This window comes from Neurospora crassa, linkage group III (genome assembly GCF_000182925.2).
Source record: "Neurospora crassa OR74A linkage group III, whole genome shotgun sequence".
Lineage (NCBI taxonomy): Eukaryota > Fungi > Ascomycota > Sordariomycetes > Sordariales > Sordariaceae > Neurospora > Neurospora crassa.
The window spans coordinates 485,462-505,216 of NC_026503.1; the positions used below are offsets into that span (position 1 = coordinate 485,462).

General features: G+C 50.6%; 2 protein-coding genes across 3 annotated transcripts; both read left to right on the forward strand.

The window, feature by feature from the left end:
• Positions 1-4,284: 4,284 nt before the first annotated feature.
• On the forward strand, positions 4,285-7,618 carry NCU05683 (dihydroxy-acid dehydratase). Its single transcript, XM_957952.2, has 4 exons — positions 4,285-5,012; positions 5,484-5,581; positions 5,664-5,779; positions 5,853-7,618. Exons 1-4 carry the CDS (start codon positions 4,797-4,799, stop codon positions 7,343-7,345), a joined length of 1,923 nt encoding a protein of 640 aa, XP_963045.1. The 5' UTR covers positions 4,285-4,796; the 3' UTR covers positions 7,346-7,618.
• Positions 7,619-10,128: 2,510 nt separating this feature from the next.
• On the forward strand, positions 10,129-16,755 carry NCU05685. Of its 2 annotated transcripts, XM_011395567.1 has the most exons (6): positions 10,129-11,280; positions 12,781-12,919; positions 14,579-15,356; positions 15,415-15,495; positions 15,592-15,709; positions 15,792-16,755. In XM_011395567.1, exons 2-6 carry the CDS (start codon positions 12,822-12,824, stop codon positions 15,818-15,820), a joined length of 1,104 nt encoding a protein of 367 aa, XP_011393869.1. In that variant the 5' UTR covers positions 10,129-11,280; positions 12,781-12,821; the 3' UTR covers positions 15,821-16,755. The 2 variants fall into 2 exon arrangements, with proteins under 2 accessions (XP_011393869.1, XP_011393868.1); XM_011395566.1 differs by lacking the exon at positions 10,129-11,280 and having other exon boundaries at positions 12,873-15,356.
• The last annotated feature ends 3,000 nt before the right edge of the window (positions 16,756-19,755 follow it).

The window sequence follows — 19,755 nt, forward strand, 5'->3', positions numbered from 1 at the left end:
CACCGCTTCGGCCGACGGAGCGGAGCAGCGACCGTTGGAGTGCTTCGGTGCGCAGACTCTTCGCCTCCTGATAGGTAGTATATTCTATAACTTTAATATACTAGTTATACTAAAAGAAGGATATTTTATTTAATAAGTAAGAGAAGGAGATATTAATAATACAACGGCTAATATAATTATTAAACTTATTAAAATAAATATTAATATAATTAGTAGGCGTAATATACTAATCAAAAATCTACTTCTTCATTTACTTATAAATAAAGGGAAGCCAATCGTTAATTATAGCCGTCGCGTTAGGAAGAATATAGATAGGGACAAAAATATATAAGAAAGCTCGTATAAACGAGCTCTCAAAGAAATTAAATAGGCGGCCGTTAAATAGTATAACTTTAATAGTATACTAATTAATCTTTTTCTTTTAAACGCCATTTAAAGCGACGGCATATTGCCTAATATCCTTACAATTCTCAACTTACTAGCGAAGGCAATAGATACAGTACAGTTCATACTCTTCGAAATACGCTCGTAGTCTAGTAACGTTGGCCGACTAACAGTTATTACAATAGTTGTATTAGGTAGTCTAAACCGCACGCCCCAGTTCATTTATTAAAACGAACTCCCTAAGAATCGCCTCGCTTCTAGCTTATCGGACTGGGGGCATCGCTGTAGATATCGTCAAAGATGTGGGGAGTAGGTTATTAGGTAGAAGCTGGTAATAAGGGGAGATCAGGAAGCAAATCGGTATATTGAACGGTTGTAAAATAATCGAGTTGTATACAGTGTACAGTCCCTTGAATTAGCGGTAATTTCAGCAATTGGTAATAACATACAATAATCCCATTATTTCGGAATCAATCGATCCCTACCCAGAAGTATAGTTGGGTGTGATAACGAGAACCGGCCTAGGCATTTAGGAATTTCTGTTAGTGGGCAGGGGTTTGGCGGCAGGTTATCTTATCGCGTATCGGTTGTAGCGTCGAGTGCCCGCACGGGCACACACTGGCGTTCCGACCTCGGCGTCCTATTCCCGTCAACCTGCACTCAAACGGTCCGTCCGCCAAGCCCAACTACAACATCAACTACTACTACAGTACTTACAGAACCCGTTGTTCACACCTGCTCTTTCCTCTGCAGTGTGAAAAGTGATGCGTGCTGGGGGAAAGAACGTAAGCCGGATGAAGAATATTTTCTGCCAGCGACAGATTTTTCGATTTTGACCCTTCTTCATTTCAGGTCTGAATTCCGACGAACGCGGGGTACAACGACGGCCGAGGCAAGTCCTGGAGCTCACAACGAAGTGCCTCGATTCGTCTTCTTCCTCCGACTTCTTCTACATCCACTGCACGTTCTCATCATCTCGATCTTATACATAGCAAGCCACACATCACAGTCGTAATCGAGCAATGTTTTCGGCTTGTTTATCTTTCTCTTTATGATCTCGAGACACAAGTGCGGCCCGTCGGCGTCACCATCTCGCCCGGCAATAAACCTCGCGATGCATGCCGTCTCGACCGGTTCGAAAAGAAGCAAAGAGATCCTTGCGACGTTGCGATGTTGCAAATCATGCAGAACCAGCTGTTGCCAAGTTCAGGTTTGGGTAACACAGTCCCTTTGCCGGATTGCGGGACAACGTCTTGTGCGACGATGCCTCGACTTCGGCACCTTTTGATGTCCCGGCCAAAGGAACGTCCTGCCGTCAAGAACATCACATGCAATCAATTCTACGTCCTCACTTCAAACACAGGAAAGTCCATCGCCCAATGAGCAGGAAGTCCGGAATATCGTTTCATCTGAACCCATCAGTCCTCAAAGGCTTCCCAGCGAGAAACACGACATGCGAATAGCGCCATGACCCGCTGACAATCACATGGGCTGATGTCGTCTTCGAAACTCCTGATAACAACCACCACCACTCGAGGCAGGTCAGGGTACAGCACCACAGACAATATGCAACGCATCGTTAGATCCCACCAGTTCCGCACAAACATGTCTCCGGGTCCTACTCGACTTCGACGAGTCAACGATATGGCGTCTCACACATGTCACCACACAAAGGACGGACGGACGGACGGGGTGGTGTGGACGGGAGCAGCCAACAAGTAGTTCTCATGCATATAACTAACTGCACACTGCACGCGGCGTAACCCAACGGTCGGACGCCGGACGGGTACACCCGCATGATAAGCGGCATACACTAAGTATACACCATAGTTGCATCGGCCACCAACTTTTCCCACGATTGCGACATTGCTGATGCAGTTCCAGATCGCCTCTATTCTGCCCTGCCATGCTAGCATGCGCTGCCATGTGGCCCCAAATGACTGCTTCGTCGTCGGTTCAAGACCGCAAGTTTATCTCGACATTTGGACGACGAACTTGTCAAAGAACAAGGACGACGAACCGGATCGACATCAATATCCCCGGCTGGCCATCCCTTGCTTGGAATCAGCATGCCTATCCCACCCAGTCCGAGGCCGAGGCAACGCCAAGTTTCGGTCTAATCCGGACGCTCTTGGACAATGAATGAACCACGGCCAACGACAGCGGTATCTCGCTGGATAGAATCCCGTTCCATCTGGTCGATCGCTGTTCCCGTGCCTCGCCCAGAAGACTTCTATCGGTTTTCTTCTAAACATGTGAATGCCGGCCCAGAATTCAAAACTGCAATCAGTCCTCCTGGCAAGTCTACCGTCCCATGTAGTCAAAGGTCCGGATGGTTGGTGTCCTTCACTCATCTGTTGGTCCTATATGATGGTTCCCGAGTGGCCTAACTGCCGTTCGTCGATAACGCATCTCCACACGGTTTGTTGGTCCCTTCATCCAAGGGTTTGTTCATCCAGTTCATGCTTCCATTTCCCTTTCTATGTTTCCGGAGCCAAGTACTTGAGGCTTGAACTCACGCCAAGGTCGGCCCGTTGGCCACTAGGAATATGTACAATGGACCAGTGAATCGGTTCTCCTGGTAGCGATGGTTAACAATATCCGGATCTCTTGACCCCCAAGGTATCTTGCAGCAGCACTAGCACTTCCCTCTTTTTCGGGGTTCAGGAGTGGGCCGTTTGGGTGCCCTCTATCGGACCGTGATCGGCGGCCGGCCTTCAACTCTGTGGTCTTCTCGAATCCTGCCCTGTCCCAGACTGCATGGCAAAGCATGGTCTGTCGAAGATGGAACCGCTAGTACGCCTGCCTAACGGTGGAGACTGGAGAGTCCTCCACAGGAGCCGTTTGAACCAATTATAATTCCGAGAATTGGCCTGACAGCCCAAGTTTCCCAAGTCGCCTAGTGTACATAGTGTACATAGTGTACAGTCCAGTATGTACTTGTTTGTTTGTTAGCTCGAGACCTCGTATCAACTTTCCTGTGTGTTTTCATAGCTAACTGATACGTGCTATCACATCAGACACGCTATTTCTGCCATATCAAATCATGTCAATGGTTTTTGTGATTTGTGCTCAACCCTTTTGATTTGGCCTCACGAGGTTTGGGGCTATCTGGGATAGATTTCGTCTAGTGTACCAAGCTAACAAACAAAGCAGTATCGGACTGTACAGTCAACTCTGCAATTAACGATCAGAGCCGTCACAGGGGTTTTGAACGTTATAACCAGATTATCGCTACTTCAAGTGGTGCCAAGCACGCCAAGACAGGTTCAGATAGGTACCTAGGTACCGAAAAGTAGCAGTCTAGGTACGGCGAACGGATAGGTTAGTGGTGTTTCAAATGTTTACTACCTATGAAAATAACGATCAGGTACCAGATTGTGTGTGTTACTAAGCAGGATTTTGATCGTAACCGTAATTCGGAAATTATCGTTATACTGCTGTGATTCTCATACAAATAGAACGGTGGCGGCGAAATTGAACGTTATAAACAGATTATCGTTATAGCTCTGATCGCTAATTGCAGACTTGACTGTAGTCTAGAGCTTGGTCCCCAGCACCCGCAGTTTTACCGTTGCGTGGTACCTCCCAACCACATCAACCCAACTGAAAAGTAACCAGATGGAAATGGAGCACCCAGCATGCAAGTTGTTCAACCGGCTTGCTGTTTGGGAGTTGGGACCATCGAACAACGAGCAAATTGACTCCATGTCACGCCTTGCTAGTGCTCGGTGACATGTGCCGCAAAGTGAAAGTGTTTAGTGTCTGTGTGCATGTTATGTGTCATAGCAGAACAGCGCGTTGTTCCGAGTCCCCTCGTCCCGTCCTAACTACAGGTAATCCGTCTCGACCTAATGCCTGCCTAGTATTGCTCTTCGTTCATAAATAAACCTTCAAAGCCCGGCTGGTTGGCGTCATACGAAGTCCATTTATCAGCCCCCCTCTTCGGTTTGCAGAAAAGTTTCGATGAAACGTTGGACCAGCACTTCATCCTGATTTCCACCACGGCTGGAATTCGATTCCCGTTTGTTGCCTTCACCACCCGATTCATTCATTCACTGGGAGTACTGCCATTCAGACGAATTTTGAATACGTACCTGTCGCCGCCTGGCCAGCTGGATTTTTTTTTGGACCAGGGAAGTTTTGATATAAAAGGACTTCCTCCATTGCCACTTTTCCCCCTCGAAGCTTGCTTTTTCTCGAAACAAAGCAACCCCACCGAGCAGATCTACTACACTAATTCTTGGTCTGCCTCGACACTTTTTTTTTTCCGACTTTGCAACAGCTTGTGCTTCCTCTTTTCAGCAGCCGAGGCACAAGCTCAGGTACCCTTCGTCGACGACAACCGACCAAACTCATCTCACACAGCGCCTCAAGTATCCACCAACTCCGGCCTTAAATATATATCAACAATGGCTTCCAACCAAGATAATAAGGCTGTCGCTCCCGACGCCGCCGCTCCCGCCGGCCAGTCCACCACCACCACGACCACCAACGACAACAGCGAGCGCAACTTGCCCAAAGAGGGCGAATACATCCAATGGCGTACTCTCCCAGCTGGCAACCCCGACCAGTTGAACCGCTGGTCGCACTTTTTGACTCGTGAGCATGAGTTTCCTGGAGCTCAGGTAAGTAATGAAGCTATTGCCATTGCCATCATTTGCTCTTGATGCTTCCTACCTACCTACCTACCTACCTACCTACCCTCACGTCACGTCATGACATGACATGACAAATTCCGCTGCTCTCACTTATTCATTCACTGCCGTGCTTAAGCGGATCCCACACACACTACACACATACCCAACACCTCGGGTTCAAAATTGGGGTATCGTTCGGCAAAAGAATCCCGAGCCCGTCCGTCACTCGCTTCGTCATTCATATGCCTTATCTGGATGCGGAGATGGTTCATGAGGGGTAGCTTCTGGGCTGCTGTGGGGTAGGTAGTACAGCTTTTGCGTGGTACCTACCTCTAGACAACAAAGTGGAAAGGGGCATGGACCCCCCCTGACGACGATCATGAATTACATACAACGGGTTGTACCAAAGCAACATGAAAAGCTCGGAATAACTAACATGGCGATTACCCAACCATGTAGGCCATGCTCTACGGCGCCGGTGTCCCGAATAAGGACATGATGAAGAAGGCGCCGCATGTCGGCATTGCGACGGTCTGGTGGGAGGGCAACCCCTGCAAGTGAGTTGTACCTACCTACCCAAAGGAATGAATGAGATGATAGGTGGTGAGAGAGGGTTGAGGACTAACGTGGTGGTTATAGCACCCATTTGCTGGATCTTGGCCAAAAGGTCAAGAAGGCCGTTGAGCGCGAGAAGATGCTTGCGTGGCAGTTCAACACCATTGGTGTCTCGGATGGTATCACCATGGGCGGAGAGGGTGAGTTTTTGTCACCTCCATGTCTCAATGCGTAATATGAGGTTGAATGCTAAAACCACATCACATCAACCAGGCATGCGCTACTCGCTTCAGTCTCGCGAGATCATCGCCGACTCCATCGAGACCGTGACGTGCGCTCAGCATCATGACGCCAACATCTCCATTCCCGGCTGCGACAAGAACATGCCCGGTGTCATCATGGCCGCGGCCCGCCACAACCGTCCCTTCGTCATGATCTACGGCGGCACCATGCGCGGCGGCCACTCGGAGCTCCTCGACCGCCCCATCAACATCGTCACTTGCTACGAGGCTTCCGGCGCTTACACGTATGGCCGTCTCAAGCCCGCTTGCCCCAACAGCACCGCCACCCCTTCGGACGTCATGGACGACATCGAGCAGCACGCCTGCCCCGGCGCCGGCGCCTGCGGCGGCATGTACACCGCCAACACCATGGCGACCGCCATCGAAGCCATGGGCCTCACCGCACCGGGCTCCTCTTCTTTCCCTGCCTCTTCGCCCGAAAAGTTCCGCGAGTGCGAAAAAGCCGCCGAGTACATCAAGATCTGTATGGAGAAGGACATTCGCCCGCGCGACCTCTTGACCAAGGCCTCGTTCGAGAACGCCCTCGTGCTCACCATGATCCTCGGCGGTTCTACCAATGGCGTTCTGCACTACCTCGCCATGGCCAACTCGGCCGACGTCGACTTGACTCTGGACGACATCAACCGCGTCTCAGCCAAGACGCCCTTTTTGGCTGACATGGCCCCCTCCGGCAGGTACTACATGGAAGACCTGTACAAAGTCGGCGGCACCCCCGCGGTCCTCAAGATGCTCATCGCCGCAGGCTATATCGATGGCACCATCCCCACTATCACCGGCAAGTCTTTGGCGGAAAACGTATCCGACTGGCCTAGTCTCGACCCCGATCAAAAAATCATCCGCCCCCTTGACAACCCCATCAAGTCCCAGGGGCATATCCGTGTCTTGTACGGAAACTTCTCCCCCGGTGGTGCGGTCGCCAAGATTACAGGCAAGGAAGGTCTCTCCTTCACCGGCAAAGCCCGTTGTTTCAACAAGGAATTCGAGCTCGACGCCGCCTTGAAGAACTCGGAAATTACCCTCGAGCAAGGAAACCAGGTCCTCATCGTGCGGTACGAAGGACCCAAAGGCGGTCCAGGTATGCCAGAGCAACTGAAGGCTTCAGCGGCGATCATGGGCGCGGGCCTGACGAATGTCGCGCTGGTGACGGATGGTCGGTACTCTGGTGCGTCGCATGGGTTTATTGTGGGCCATGTGGTCCCCGAGGCGGCGACGGGGGGGCCGATTGCGCTGGTGAAGGACGGGGATTTGATTACGATTGATGCGGTTAGGAACCGGATTGATGTCGTCAAGACTGTGGAAGGCGTCGAGGGTGAGGAAGAGATTGCCAAGGTGTTGGAGGAGAGAAAGAAGGGGTGGAAGGCGCCGAAGATGAAGCCGACGAGGGGGGCGTTGGCCAAGTATGCGAGGTTGGTGGGGGATGCGTCGCATGGGGCTGTTACTGATTTGGGTGGGGATGCCTATTAGTAGGATGGGATGGGATGGGATAGATGGCGGACGGCGGCGGCTTTCTACACTACGACGTGGGCGGATAGAGGATGTTTCTTTCGAGAGAGATTCATATAGATGGTAGCATCTCGTTTTGCGTTGCCTTAGGTTTTGGCCTTGTTTTTCTTCCTGCTTGCATTTGTTCGGCTCCATGCAGTGGCGTCTAGGAGAGGGTCTTTGTCTTTATACATTGTGGCAGGGAGGAAGAAGAATATGAAGGAGAAAAATAAAAGATGACATCAGGTAGACAGAGTACACATAGATGAAATTCGCTTTTGTGTCCGTTGACTACCTATGTCGGGTACTACCCATGGGAACTATTTATCTCCCGGGTGACAGAATTAACATCCATGATGGTCCGAAAATACCAGTCGCCGTGACTGCCAGACATACTACTAAAGACAGGTAGGCAACAAGTGATGTTCAAAGACGATAAAGAAAAGGAACAAGGGGCAGGTTCATGTTCATCCAGCCGACCTCTCGGTGTTTATAGTCAGCCAGGTTCGTTTACTTGATGCCTGCCACTGATTAATTGTTGACTTGGAAATAAAAAAAAGTAGTGTACAGCAAGCACACTTGAGGTCTTCTAATGCATTGTGCACAAAACTCGTGCGTGTCTTGTGCGTGAACATCGGAATTCGCCAATGTCAAGACAGGTAGGTCAGTGAGATGTAGGTAGGCATGCAGTGTCGTTAGTCATTCTCCAAACAGTCACGATGAGGTGAGGTCGTTGAGGCTCCGTCAGGGATACTTGATGAACTGAATAACATGTACAGAGGTAGACAGGCACATAGGGTAGGTAGGTACCGTATGGACATGGATGGATGGATGGATACACCAAAAGCCGTTATGTACCGACCTTGGCATTCGAAGTTGACCCTTTTGATTGATGATGAGACAGGGGAGAAATTGCACAGTGTACACTAGGTCTCCGATACATGTACATTGCTATACTCTCCATGAGCCCGCCGTGTCGATGAGGGTACCTAGGGAACTTGTAAAGTCATAGAATTAAGGGAATGACCAGGGTTGGTGGGGACTTGGGGACGTGGGGAAGATCCAAAGTCGTGGGTAGGGTTAGATGAGCGTAAGACTTTCCACGGTCTTGGTACCGGTACTTTGTCACGAGCTGGGAGCTGTCACCGACTTGGGGACATCCTTCAGTCTCATCCAATTTATTTACCTATTGTATCGGCCATGAACTCGGCTGTGAGGCTAGCTTGTTACTTAACGCCCACTACCCTAACGTCCATTACCGCCAATGTCAGTTCTAGCCACGCTTGTGAGCAGTTTCTTGAGTTCAAGAACACTTGGGTATGTAGTCTGGTCTGAGGTAGCCGGGTTGTACGTTCTGTCTCAGTTTTGGTAGAAAGATGCGAGTGTCTCTACCTGTTCCTCTGAGATGTGGCGCTTGTAGAATAGAAGACAAGTTGAAGGTGTTCAACGGTCTCTGATCTTCTGTCGTTGAAACAGTGTATGACAGACAGCTGCGATGCCGACATAAACTCCGGCTCGAAGCCGGCTTTGGTACGCAAGTACACATAGCTGGATTGGGGTTCCCGTGATTGATGAGTGATCATGCAATAGCATGTGATGGGGCTTGGGTTGTATCAGTCATGTTGAGGGTCCATATAAAAGTCGATAGTCGATATGGTGACACGCAAGAGCTGCATGTAGTGTATGTAGTGTAGTGAGAGTGCATCGTAACACCAAGCTTTTGGGCGACGGACGGTTATGATTTGTCTGATAAAGGGAATTCGAGACGGATCGAGATGGAATGATGGAGGTTGGGTTCATCCAAAGCTGACATGGCAATGTTTCTCATGTTGGACCTTTTTTTTTTCCTGACGGGTCATCATGAAATTGACAGGACGATGAACGGAAGGAGGTTCAATTCGACTTGAGGAGTATGTAGGCGAGAGCTCTTCTTGGTGGCTGGTGGAGTACAAGGTGCAGGCTGCTGGTTTTAGCTCGGACTCAAACCCACAACAGCAGTGACTTGTATGCACCATCGCCAGAGGTAGAGACGAAGTACCGGTCGGAAGAGGTACTACCAAGTACCCTACGCGGGTCAGATGTAGCGTTTGGGGTCATCGTCGCGCGACCTTTACACTAGAAGCACGGGCATGTCTTGAGTTGGGGTTGACGAAACGAAAGGAGGAATACCGTACAGACCTCATGGCAAAAAGCTTCAGTTCGTTGTTGACATTCTCTTCAACTTTGATGCGCTCCTCCCTCCGCCTGATGGACTCCATTTCTTTCCTTCCTCAAAACTCTCAGCTCAACGCTGCGACTTCCTTCACTTCCTCTTGGCTGCCATTGTCTGAATGCACAGATCTGCAGAATGGCCTGTGCGCGGTCTTGTCCTCCAATTGCAAGGGTACGTACCGAGGGAGGGGTGGATGAGGGGTCCAGTTCATCCCTGGCGTCGGTCCATGGAATCAGATTTGATCATCTCGAAACATCGATGAAGAACTTTAGCCGGGTGATTTCTCAATCTTTTCAATCACCTGTTTTCGTGAGGCTGCCAAGACGAAAGTGCGAGGTAGGATTCAAGATATCGATATCAGTGACGCGAGCGAGAATGCGATGCGATGAATCGAGACATTTCGCCGGCTCAGCTGGCAATCGTGGCTTGGACAAGGAAACTGGGCCAATCATGGTGACGCCCAAGCCTTGCCTTCGTAATCCAAAAATCCTGAAATGTTGATGTTAGTTACGGCTTCAGAGTCAATACACGTAACCATTTTCCATTCACTGAACATCTCCAAGGACTCATGGTTTGACTGGTTATTTTACCTTTTTCCGTCTGATCTGGCGCCATCCATTGACTATTGCATTGCGTTACCGACGACGGGCACTTGTTTTGTTCGACCAGCGACCAACAAGGCTCAAAGGCTGCTGCAGTTCCGCGTGTGTACCCGTCTTTCATGACTTCATCACCTGGCAACCCCTCCATTTCTGCCATCCCATCCTAGCCCACGGCCCGGCAAGCAGGGAGCATCGGTCCGGCGTCTCCAAAAACAGACAAGATTCCAGTCCGATTGTGTGGGTCACGGGCTCAGAAAAAAAAATAGAGCTTTTTCTGTGACATCCCCGCTTCCATCGGTCCTCCAAAACGAACGGAGCTGCTCCCAGCTTCGACAAGCCACAGAGGTACCTTTTTTTTTTATTGAGGAGGAATTGCAATCATCGCCAACCGAATCGAACAATCACCGCGATCCAGGAAATCCGGACATCTCGGTTGACAGACACACTAAAAACAAGTCGAGGGACTTTCCGTGGTCCACAGTTTCTTCTTTCCACTTCTCTCCGGTCTCCCGTCACATCCATCATCTGTTGCGCGCGCGTTTGCACTTTCCAAGTCACAGACAGCTTCCCGCATCGATCCAGTGCCGCCATCCCCACACCCGAAATAATTGGCCTGCCGCTAGAGCCAAATTCCCAAGGCACCTTGGACGCTACTTACCTGCCTCCAAAGCCCCAGCCACCCCTCCCCGGCGCAACTCTCCCGTCTCTTCGTCTTTTTTTTGACTCGACTCGAGGTCCCCTTCAGGTTCTCTTTCCCGTCGAGGTACTTGTGTCCATCAGCAAGTCGACAAAGCAGCAGCAACAAGCAGATCGCACACTGGGAACTCGGAGAGTACTTTGCGACAACCTTCCATCGAGGTCGACAAGAGGTTCCCGCCCACGCGCGCATCACTCGGTCTATCGCCAATACCTCAACTCTACCTCTACCTCAAGTTTTCTGCAATCCAGACAAGAGAACGTCAAAGTCACCTCTACACATACCTTACCTTACCTACCTTTTGCATCGCATCTCCCACGTCGCTCCGGTCGTTCGGGACTTGGGTGTAACTTTGAACCAAACCTGCGAGGATAAAAAAAGTTATTTGACACGGTCAATTCTGCCAGTAAGTGCATCTCGCTTTTCTCATCCCTTCGAGCTACTGTGATCGATATCTTCCCCCATGCCCCTGTCATCCATCATCCATCCATCCATCATTCGCTCTTTTTTCTTTGCTCACTTGCACACAATCCGATCCATCATTCAATTTCCTTTTTTTGCGCTCGATAACTTCCCAGAAGCCGAACGACGGTATCATGTTCGTGCTTTTTGGGAAATGTCGTGAGCACTTTACATCGGACTTGCACTGCACACTGTCTCTGCTCGGCCTCGCTGTCTGCCTGCCCCATCTGGTTACTCTCGTTTTTTTTACTACCGAGTTTATCCAGTGTGGGTTTGGTGTTGTTACTAGCTGAGCATGACGCCGCAGCCTGCCGCAACATCAAAAAATGCAAATAAATGCCACAACCACCACTGTCGCTGCTCTGCCCGGCCTCATCAATTGTCGACCAACCCCCAACCTGACCCGTTGTGAGAGAGACATGGTTGCTGCTGCTGCTGCTGCTGCTTTTGCTGGTCGGCTAGACTGAACAGACGGCAACCCAGCACATGCACATTTGTCTCCAACGGGAACAGAAGGGACATGGGTTTGGAATGCGTGGGATTCCCCATGCAAGTGGTCAGCACCGACGCCTCCAAATTACCCTTCATCCCCTCCGTCCTCCCCCCTTCCTTTTTCCTCTCCTGCGTGCAGCCACTCAACCCGTTCGCGGGTTGGGCTGACCCAAGACCGTCACTCTTCCCCGGTGCCAGTGTGTGGTCGCCACACGGGCAGTGAGGAAGTATGACGCGGACTGGACAAGGCTCAATGCTGAGCTGTGATTTGCTGGAGCTCAACCATTCACTTTGAGCTCCGGATGGTCACCACAGCACGCAAGCAAAATGCTGGAAGAGGAGTAAGAAAAAAAGAAGAAACAAAAAAAACCAGCGAAAAAGAAGAGGACATCAAGACAATAAAACAAGCAGCAAAAAAGAAGGGAGCTTATCCGCGACAGCAGGCGACGACAGAAATGAAGAGATATTGAAAAGGAAAAAAAAAAAAAAAAAAAAAAAAAAAGAGGCAGGCCAATGCATCTCCCATCTCACAGGCATTTCCGGCAGCCCAGAGCGGCAGAAGCAGACAGTCAAAAGCAGAAGCATTGCAGAGAGCGCAGAGCAAAAGCAATTCGTCCGTTGGCGACAGTCACAGAAGTTTGCTGCAGCCCCGAGCGTCATGAAAGAATGGGCGTTAGCTTGGCCAAGCCTTTTTCCCCATTTTATCTCCATCAGCTCACTCTTTCTCCGTTCCCCCATTCAATTTGCCCGCCGCCTGCAGAGAGCAAGGGACCAAAAAAAAAGCCAGCGCTCAGTCATCGTTCACAAAGCCCAGTTTACAACCAGTCCCCATCATCCACACAAAAGCAATTCCATCCATTCGATTGTTCCTTGATACAAACTATTTCTGAATCTGCACTGCTACAGTTCAGCCGTCACTGACTTTTTGAACTTTTTTCACCACAAAAAAAAGACTCGGTCGGCAGCAGCAGCAAGAACTCGACAATTAGCAAAATGGAGCAGTGGACGATTCCGCCGCAGCCTATGCCCGCCATGGGGTCAACGGAGTACACTGTTTACCCCAACTCCACCAGCCACCCCAACGGCCTTCAGTAAGTACTTGTTTCCTTGTACCTTTCTCGTATCTGTCTGTCATTCCCTTCCCTTTCCTGTCCCCAGAGCAGAGTGGTAGTAGTGGGGGAACATGTGCGATACATGCCTCACTCGGTCGGTGCCTTGAGTTCAAGACACGAGCCGTCGTTCTTCCATTCTCTGTTCTCTATCTGTCTGTTGTTGTCTGTCTACCTACCTACCTACCTACCTACCTTTCCTTGTCTCATCATAGCATCTTCTCCCATCTCTTCCCTCGACACAACATCCATGAGTGTGTGCGTGTGTGTCTGTGTGTGTTTGGGACGGACTACCTAGGTTACTACTGCTGCTACTCGCCTAGCTACTAGCGACCAGTCGGCTCGGCTTGAGAGACCACTAGTGTGGTCTGCGTAGTCGGCCCTGCACGAGAAAGCGATCCAGGTCCCCGTCACCCACCAGCATCCCGTCGTCGTGTGTCTTTCCCCTTCCCACGCCCGCGCGCATCAATCACTTTTACATGATACATGCTCCTTCCTCTCTCAGACCTTCCCCATCGACCATCACTTTGGTTTCTTCGCCATCATTCATGTACCCCATCTCCATGCCCATGTACTCGTCGCGTGCCATCCTGGGCCTTGTTTGTCCTCCTCTTCTTCGTCTGTAGTGTTTGCCGAGTCGACGGGACACTTGCAAGACTTGGACAAAGAACGAGTACGAGTAACGACTCGCTTATCCGGGTACCAGCTACTCCTACAAACTGCTGTACTGTACGAGCGGCAGTGCAAGCAAGCAAGCAAGCAACAGGAGCAGGCATACCGACATTAGCAGCCGAGGGCACGAAAGACGTTGGGACTGGACTCCTTGTCGCGCTAGCATCAGTCCGTCAAAAAGTCGACGCAAGGACGGGCATCATCCGTTTGACAGACTGACGGGACCTCTCTGTCTCTTGTCTCTCTTTTCCCCCCCTGCCGCCTACCTCTACAGTACATCTACCTACAACACGCGCCGCCGCTGGCCGAGACCCTGCCTGGACTTGGACTTGACCAGACACGGATGAAAGTGGGTTGGATAGACACCTACCTCCCCTCTACTTCTGTCGCCTGGCTGGCCTTCGTACCTCTGCATATTATTACCCACGCACAGAAACAATTGCCATCCTTTGACTCGGCCTGTTTCGTCATCCTTTCCCACCCGTCGGTCATCGGCGCGCGCCAAAAAGCTACCTCTCGGGCCTTGTTTCGATACCTTCCTTAGTTGATCCCCGCCATTGCCCTTGGAACACCCCTTCTTTTCTTCGTCCCATCAACAACACTCACTACACGTACCCGTCCGTGTTCGCGCGGTCACGTCTGTCGACTGCGACCCCTGCTGTCGCGGTGCAGCCTGGTGCTTCGTGCCCCAGGCCGACCCGAGGACGCAGCGACCCATCGCATCGCGACCCGCACGCAACCCGCAAACCCACCACCGTCCGTTGCCAGCATGAAGAAACAACAACAACAGCAGCAGCGGGTCCCTAATGACGTTCATGCTCAGGCATGGCGTCAACCCACGCCGTCAATGCCGGCGCTGCCACAGCACCATCTTCCTCCGCATCAGCAGCAGCAGCAGCAGTTGCAGCCGCAACAACAATCACAACAACAACAAACCGCGTTTGCTAACCAACCCGCCTGGTATCCCAGCCCGAACCACTATGCCCAGCAGCCCGAGTTGACTCGTCGCGACCAGCCGCCCATGGACTTTCGCGCCTACGCCCAGAGCCAGCCGCAGCCGCCGCAGCAGCAACATGCCCAACATCAACAACATCACCAGCAGCACCAGTCCCCGCACCAGCAGCACGCCCAGCACCCACAACACCATCAGGCCGCCCCCGTCCAGCCGTCCATGTCCCATGCCCCACAACCCCAAGTGACGCCGCAACAGCCAGCCCAGCAGCAGCAACAACAACAACAGCCTACCCCCGTTCCTGCTCCCGCCCAGCCAAGAGGCCGTAAGCGCAACGCTCCCGGCGCGCAACCTTCTCCCCATCCCCAACACGCTCCTCAGATCGCCCACGCGCCGCCACACGCTCCTCAACACCAAGCGCAACATGCTCCTCCACACCACGCGTCGCAATCCGGCCAGCCTCAGCATGCGTCCGTTCCCCAGCCCCCTCAACAACAGCAGGCTCAGCAGCAACAGCCCCAGGTTCAGCCTCACCAAGCTGCCCAAACTGCTCCCCCGGCGCAGCAGACTCCGGTCCCTCCTCCGGCCGCTCAGCCTGTCCCCGTTCCCCAGACCCAGGCTCCCGCTTCGGCTCCAGCTCAGGCTCAGCCTGCTGCCCCCGTCTCTGCCCCAGCCACCGATGCGACCGCTCCGCCAGCGAAGAAAAGTCGCACCAATACCCCTTGGACTCCGGCAGAGGAGCATCGCTTGAAGCAGATGCGCGATGCGGGTAACAGTTGGGCTGAGATTGCCAAGGTACATCAATCTGTGTTCTGATTCGAAGAATGACCAAAGCTGACCGTAATCCAAACAGACCTTCCCTACCCGCACTGAAGGCTCCGTCAAGAAGCACTGGTACAAGGATATGCACTATGCCGAGTTTGCTGAGGATGAGGTAGTTAGCGCCCACCTTCTTTTCACCCTTACCTACATTGGTGGCATGCTGTTGGTGTGATGAGAAACCAGAGATGCTGACTGAGACATCGAACAGAGTGCCGCCCTTATGAACGCCATCAAGGAGTACGAGAACAACAAGTGGAAGGCCATTGGCGCTAAGGTCGGCAAGCCGGCCAAGGCTTGCGAACAGTATGCTAAGGAGCATTTCCCTGGTAAGTTGTGATCCCTTGTTCCCCGATGTTACTTTGAAAGAAAAAGACCAGCTGTGCTAACGTTTGGGCTTGCTTGGAATAGAACTCTTTGCGCCTCAGAAGGCTCGCTAGAGATGGACGACAACGTCATATCCGACAAGACAAGAGTCTGATTGCCAGTAACGAGCTTTGCAGAGCTGTCCGCTGTCTGCGGCGTGGTCAGCAAAACTACTCTCATAAGGAATACATCTGCTTTGGCTCTCGTGACCTAGGCGGCTGCGAGGCAACTCTCTGGCAATCACAGTCGGATGACCTGGTAGCCTCGGGTTCCTTGGGTTTCCGACATCTCCAGGCCAGACCATATAAAACCATCAAAGTCAGGCTTTTAGTTTAGTCATTGGCGTTCTGGGTTGCAAGATCAATATCTGGTAGACACGTCTTTGGTGTCTGCCAAAGGTGGGCATTTATTTGTCCGCCAAATTGGGAATGGATGAAGAAAGAAGAATTTCAATCGAATCGAAGAAAAGTTTCATTGTTTCCTTATTTTCTCTTGGGCTTGGACTTGTCTATTTCGGAAGTTGGGAGAAAGGATGGAAGGCCTTGTTATGGAAAAAGATTTCTTGCTTTGCTTGCGCGCGCGGGCGATGGGTATCAATCGTCGCTTGGTTCACAAACTCTCTCCTCTTGCTTTTATTGATGTGTTGATGTCGATGTTGTTGTGTTGTGGATGTCGTGAACATGGAGTGTTGATGTGACGAAGGGTAGAGGGTTAGGAAGGGGTGAATATAACTTTCTTGCGGAGGAAATTGCTCGACGACTTGATGGGGTTTCCAAATCTAAACAGATTACAGTTCCAGGTTGAAGCTGGATGTTGTGGTCTGATGGTCAAGGGATCCCCGGGGAAGGACTTGGTTGAAGGTTAGAGAGATTGATCTTGTTCTTGTCGATAGTCAATGTTAGTGTAGTCTAGCGGGAGGGTACGTCGGGTAGTAGCAGGTTAGCAGGTTGGTAGTTAGTCGTTGTCGTTGTCGTCACTGAGTTGCTTTATACCCCTTTGCGTTCATGACCATCCATTTTGTTCCCTCTACAGCTGTTCCTTCGTGTGCAGCAAGTCGCATCGTTTCAACGCGGTTAATATCAATCACGGTGAATGCAACTTCCCTTGAGTTAAGTTTTCAATGAGAACGCTGCTCAGATCAGGTACAAAACACCCGTCTCGACCGAATGGACGCTATCCGTCGACTGTATAAGCTCCTCCCTGCCGTCGAGTCAGTCAATCAACCGGGCATGCCCGCGTATTCCGTGTTCCGTATACTCCCTTTCGAGTCCGCAAACTGCTGAACGGACGTATGGTGGACGTAAGTACTTCAGCCTCTTTGTTTTCACATGCTTCACGGGCATACCTACTCAATGAAGAAATGTGGTGAGAGGTAGTTCTCACTGTTCTCTTCATAGTATCCGAGTTCCATTATTATTCATTTTCAACTAAACTATACAATGAACTTGAATGACTTGGTTGTTTTACTTGAGTCGAGCTGCTCTTTCCTTTTTTCTGTCTTCTTTTTTTTTTTTTTTTTTCATTTCTACAGAATGGGCTCACACGACGTCAAGTCCAGGTAGTTGGCGTAGTTGGTGTATGGTCGTGTATGGATACAGACGGACAATGCAGGAAATTATGCTAGACGAGAGTTGAGACGGTGATGAGAGTTGAGATAGTGGTGAAGAAGAGTTGAGATAGTGGTGAAGGGGAGGATGATGATAGTGGTGAAGGGAGGGATGATGATGATGGAGCTAAATGTTGAGGTAGACAGAGGATGTTATATAACGAGGTCAAAAGAGGATGAGGTGGGTACCTACCTGTATTTCTGTATCCAGTCTTGACTAACTACCTCTAGTGTACTCACGTCTAGTATCAGTCTAGACTAGGTTGATACAATCGTCACAAGTGAGAATCACTGTGTTAACAGGAGTTTTTTTCAATTATTAGCTTTGGGTAGAGAGAGGTACCTGGTATCGGGTGCTGTCAGCAAGTTCCTGTTAGTGAGGCACCTAATAAGCCGTCTGATCGCTCTCATTTTGAGAGGTCATCGTAAGTGGTGCGCTAACAGAGCCTTCATTGGTTGAAACAATATTCGGATGCAATGTATACATTGTCCGCTTATGATATCTACAAGTATGTTATTCCTGTTTCATTCCCGCAGCTAAGGAATGGACAAGTCCTGAGCAAGCTCGCGATGTCTTCTTGTCCCTGGAGGTACCAAGCGTCTTGCCGTTGGGGTTGTTGCTGAAGTTTTATTAAGGGTGTATTCGAGATCTCATCAGTTGATCCAGACATTCAACAAGTCCTCGAATTCCTTCACACTAAACTAGGCCGCGCACCAGTGAGTGAGTGCTCTTATACCTTGGCAGCAAGTATTGCGTCGAGATACAAACATGAAGGTCGCAGCCGTTCGCAGCTGTCAAAGACGCACCACCCTCGAGGCGGCACCCAAGCTATAGTTTTGATGTGCAAAAATGTATAACTTTGATTGCAGTGCAATTGGTGGAGGCTTGTACGTACACAAAATGTCAATGACTTGCGTTTGAGTGTCTCACCACTTGCCTCGTATGGGGTTGTACAAGGCAGCAGAGAGGATGAAGGGGGTAAGAGAGATCTGCCAAGAGATGGTCGAGGATAATGATTGTTGGGGATTTGATGCTGCTGCTTTCAGTTGGAGCTGAGGCCTGTGCCATGGAACCGGTGCAGCAAAAGCAAGTGAAGACCAGATATGCGGTACGGTACCAGGAGATCATTCTCTCCGCGATGCATGCTTCTAGAGGGGAAGCACAGCGAGGAAATTAAATGCAATGGAACAAACGCATTCCAGTCGTCGACAAGTCCAAACATGTGAACGCTGCCGAACGCGGTGATGCCTGTGCTCTAAAATTCCAGCCTGGGCAAGGCCAGCCAGGTCCCTCGGTCCCTCGACGAAGGTAGTGTGGGGCAAACATATCCTCGAGAATTTGCGAATCATGATTGGTAGGAAAATGAGGCGGTACAGTACCTGGACGTTTTGTTTTGCCTCATCATCATGAATGACCACACTACACCACACGCGATCTTGGGTAAAGAAAGAAGCCGAGAGACATGATTGCCGAAAATAAACCTCAGCTGTCCAGCTGCTCAGGGACAAAGACATTCACGCGGTGGCGATCGGTACCTCAGCCCGAAGCTGACAACCTCCACAACTTTCTCAGCTTCACCCAAGCCAAGCCATTCAGTGTAGTGTACGCATCCCAGATCCCCAATCACATCAATCACCCTGCGCGCTTGCGGCCCATCCATCGATTCTCGTGGGCTAGGGTTGCAAGTCTACAGAGTTCGTGACGGCTCTTGGCTTTATGTAGGGAAAAAGCCACAGCGTTGACTCCTGTCTGTCGTGCATAAGTCCCTTTGCACATGAGCCGTCTCTTGTTCGTTGTCTGTTCAACTTGACCTCATTCGATTCCCAGACCACTGGATTGGAGCGGGACAAGCTGAGCGAATTGTTTGCTCGACTTTATAATCAATTTACTCGCATTGTCCTATTTTCAGGGAGGCAGTGAATTTCCTCTCATTCGTTGAGACATTTGTTGTGAATAGTGTGTGTACACTACACCCCAGGATCCCAGGTTGGCAATAGAGCAGTGAGTACAGTCCAATGCTGGTTTGATTGTTAGCTTGGTACACCAGGCACTCCTACTGTACAATAAACATAGTATACTACACAAAATCGATTTGGAATAGTCCTAAAGGTTATATAGATAAATTAAAACGTATTAGTTGGATTCAATTTAGCATTTTTAATGTTAGAGATGGCCTGCCCGAGGTAAGGTCATACATTAGTTAGCTATAAAAACGCATAGGAAAGTTGACACGAGGTCTCGAACTAACAAACAAAACCAGTACTGGACTGTATGTCTAGTGTACAGTAGTGACAGCCGGTGTGTGTGTGTGTGTGCAACAAGCCAGATCGGGAAGCGCGCGATTGTCCAACACGAACTGACAAGGTGGTGTCAAATGGTAAATATGTAATGCGATGCGATGC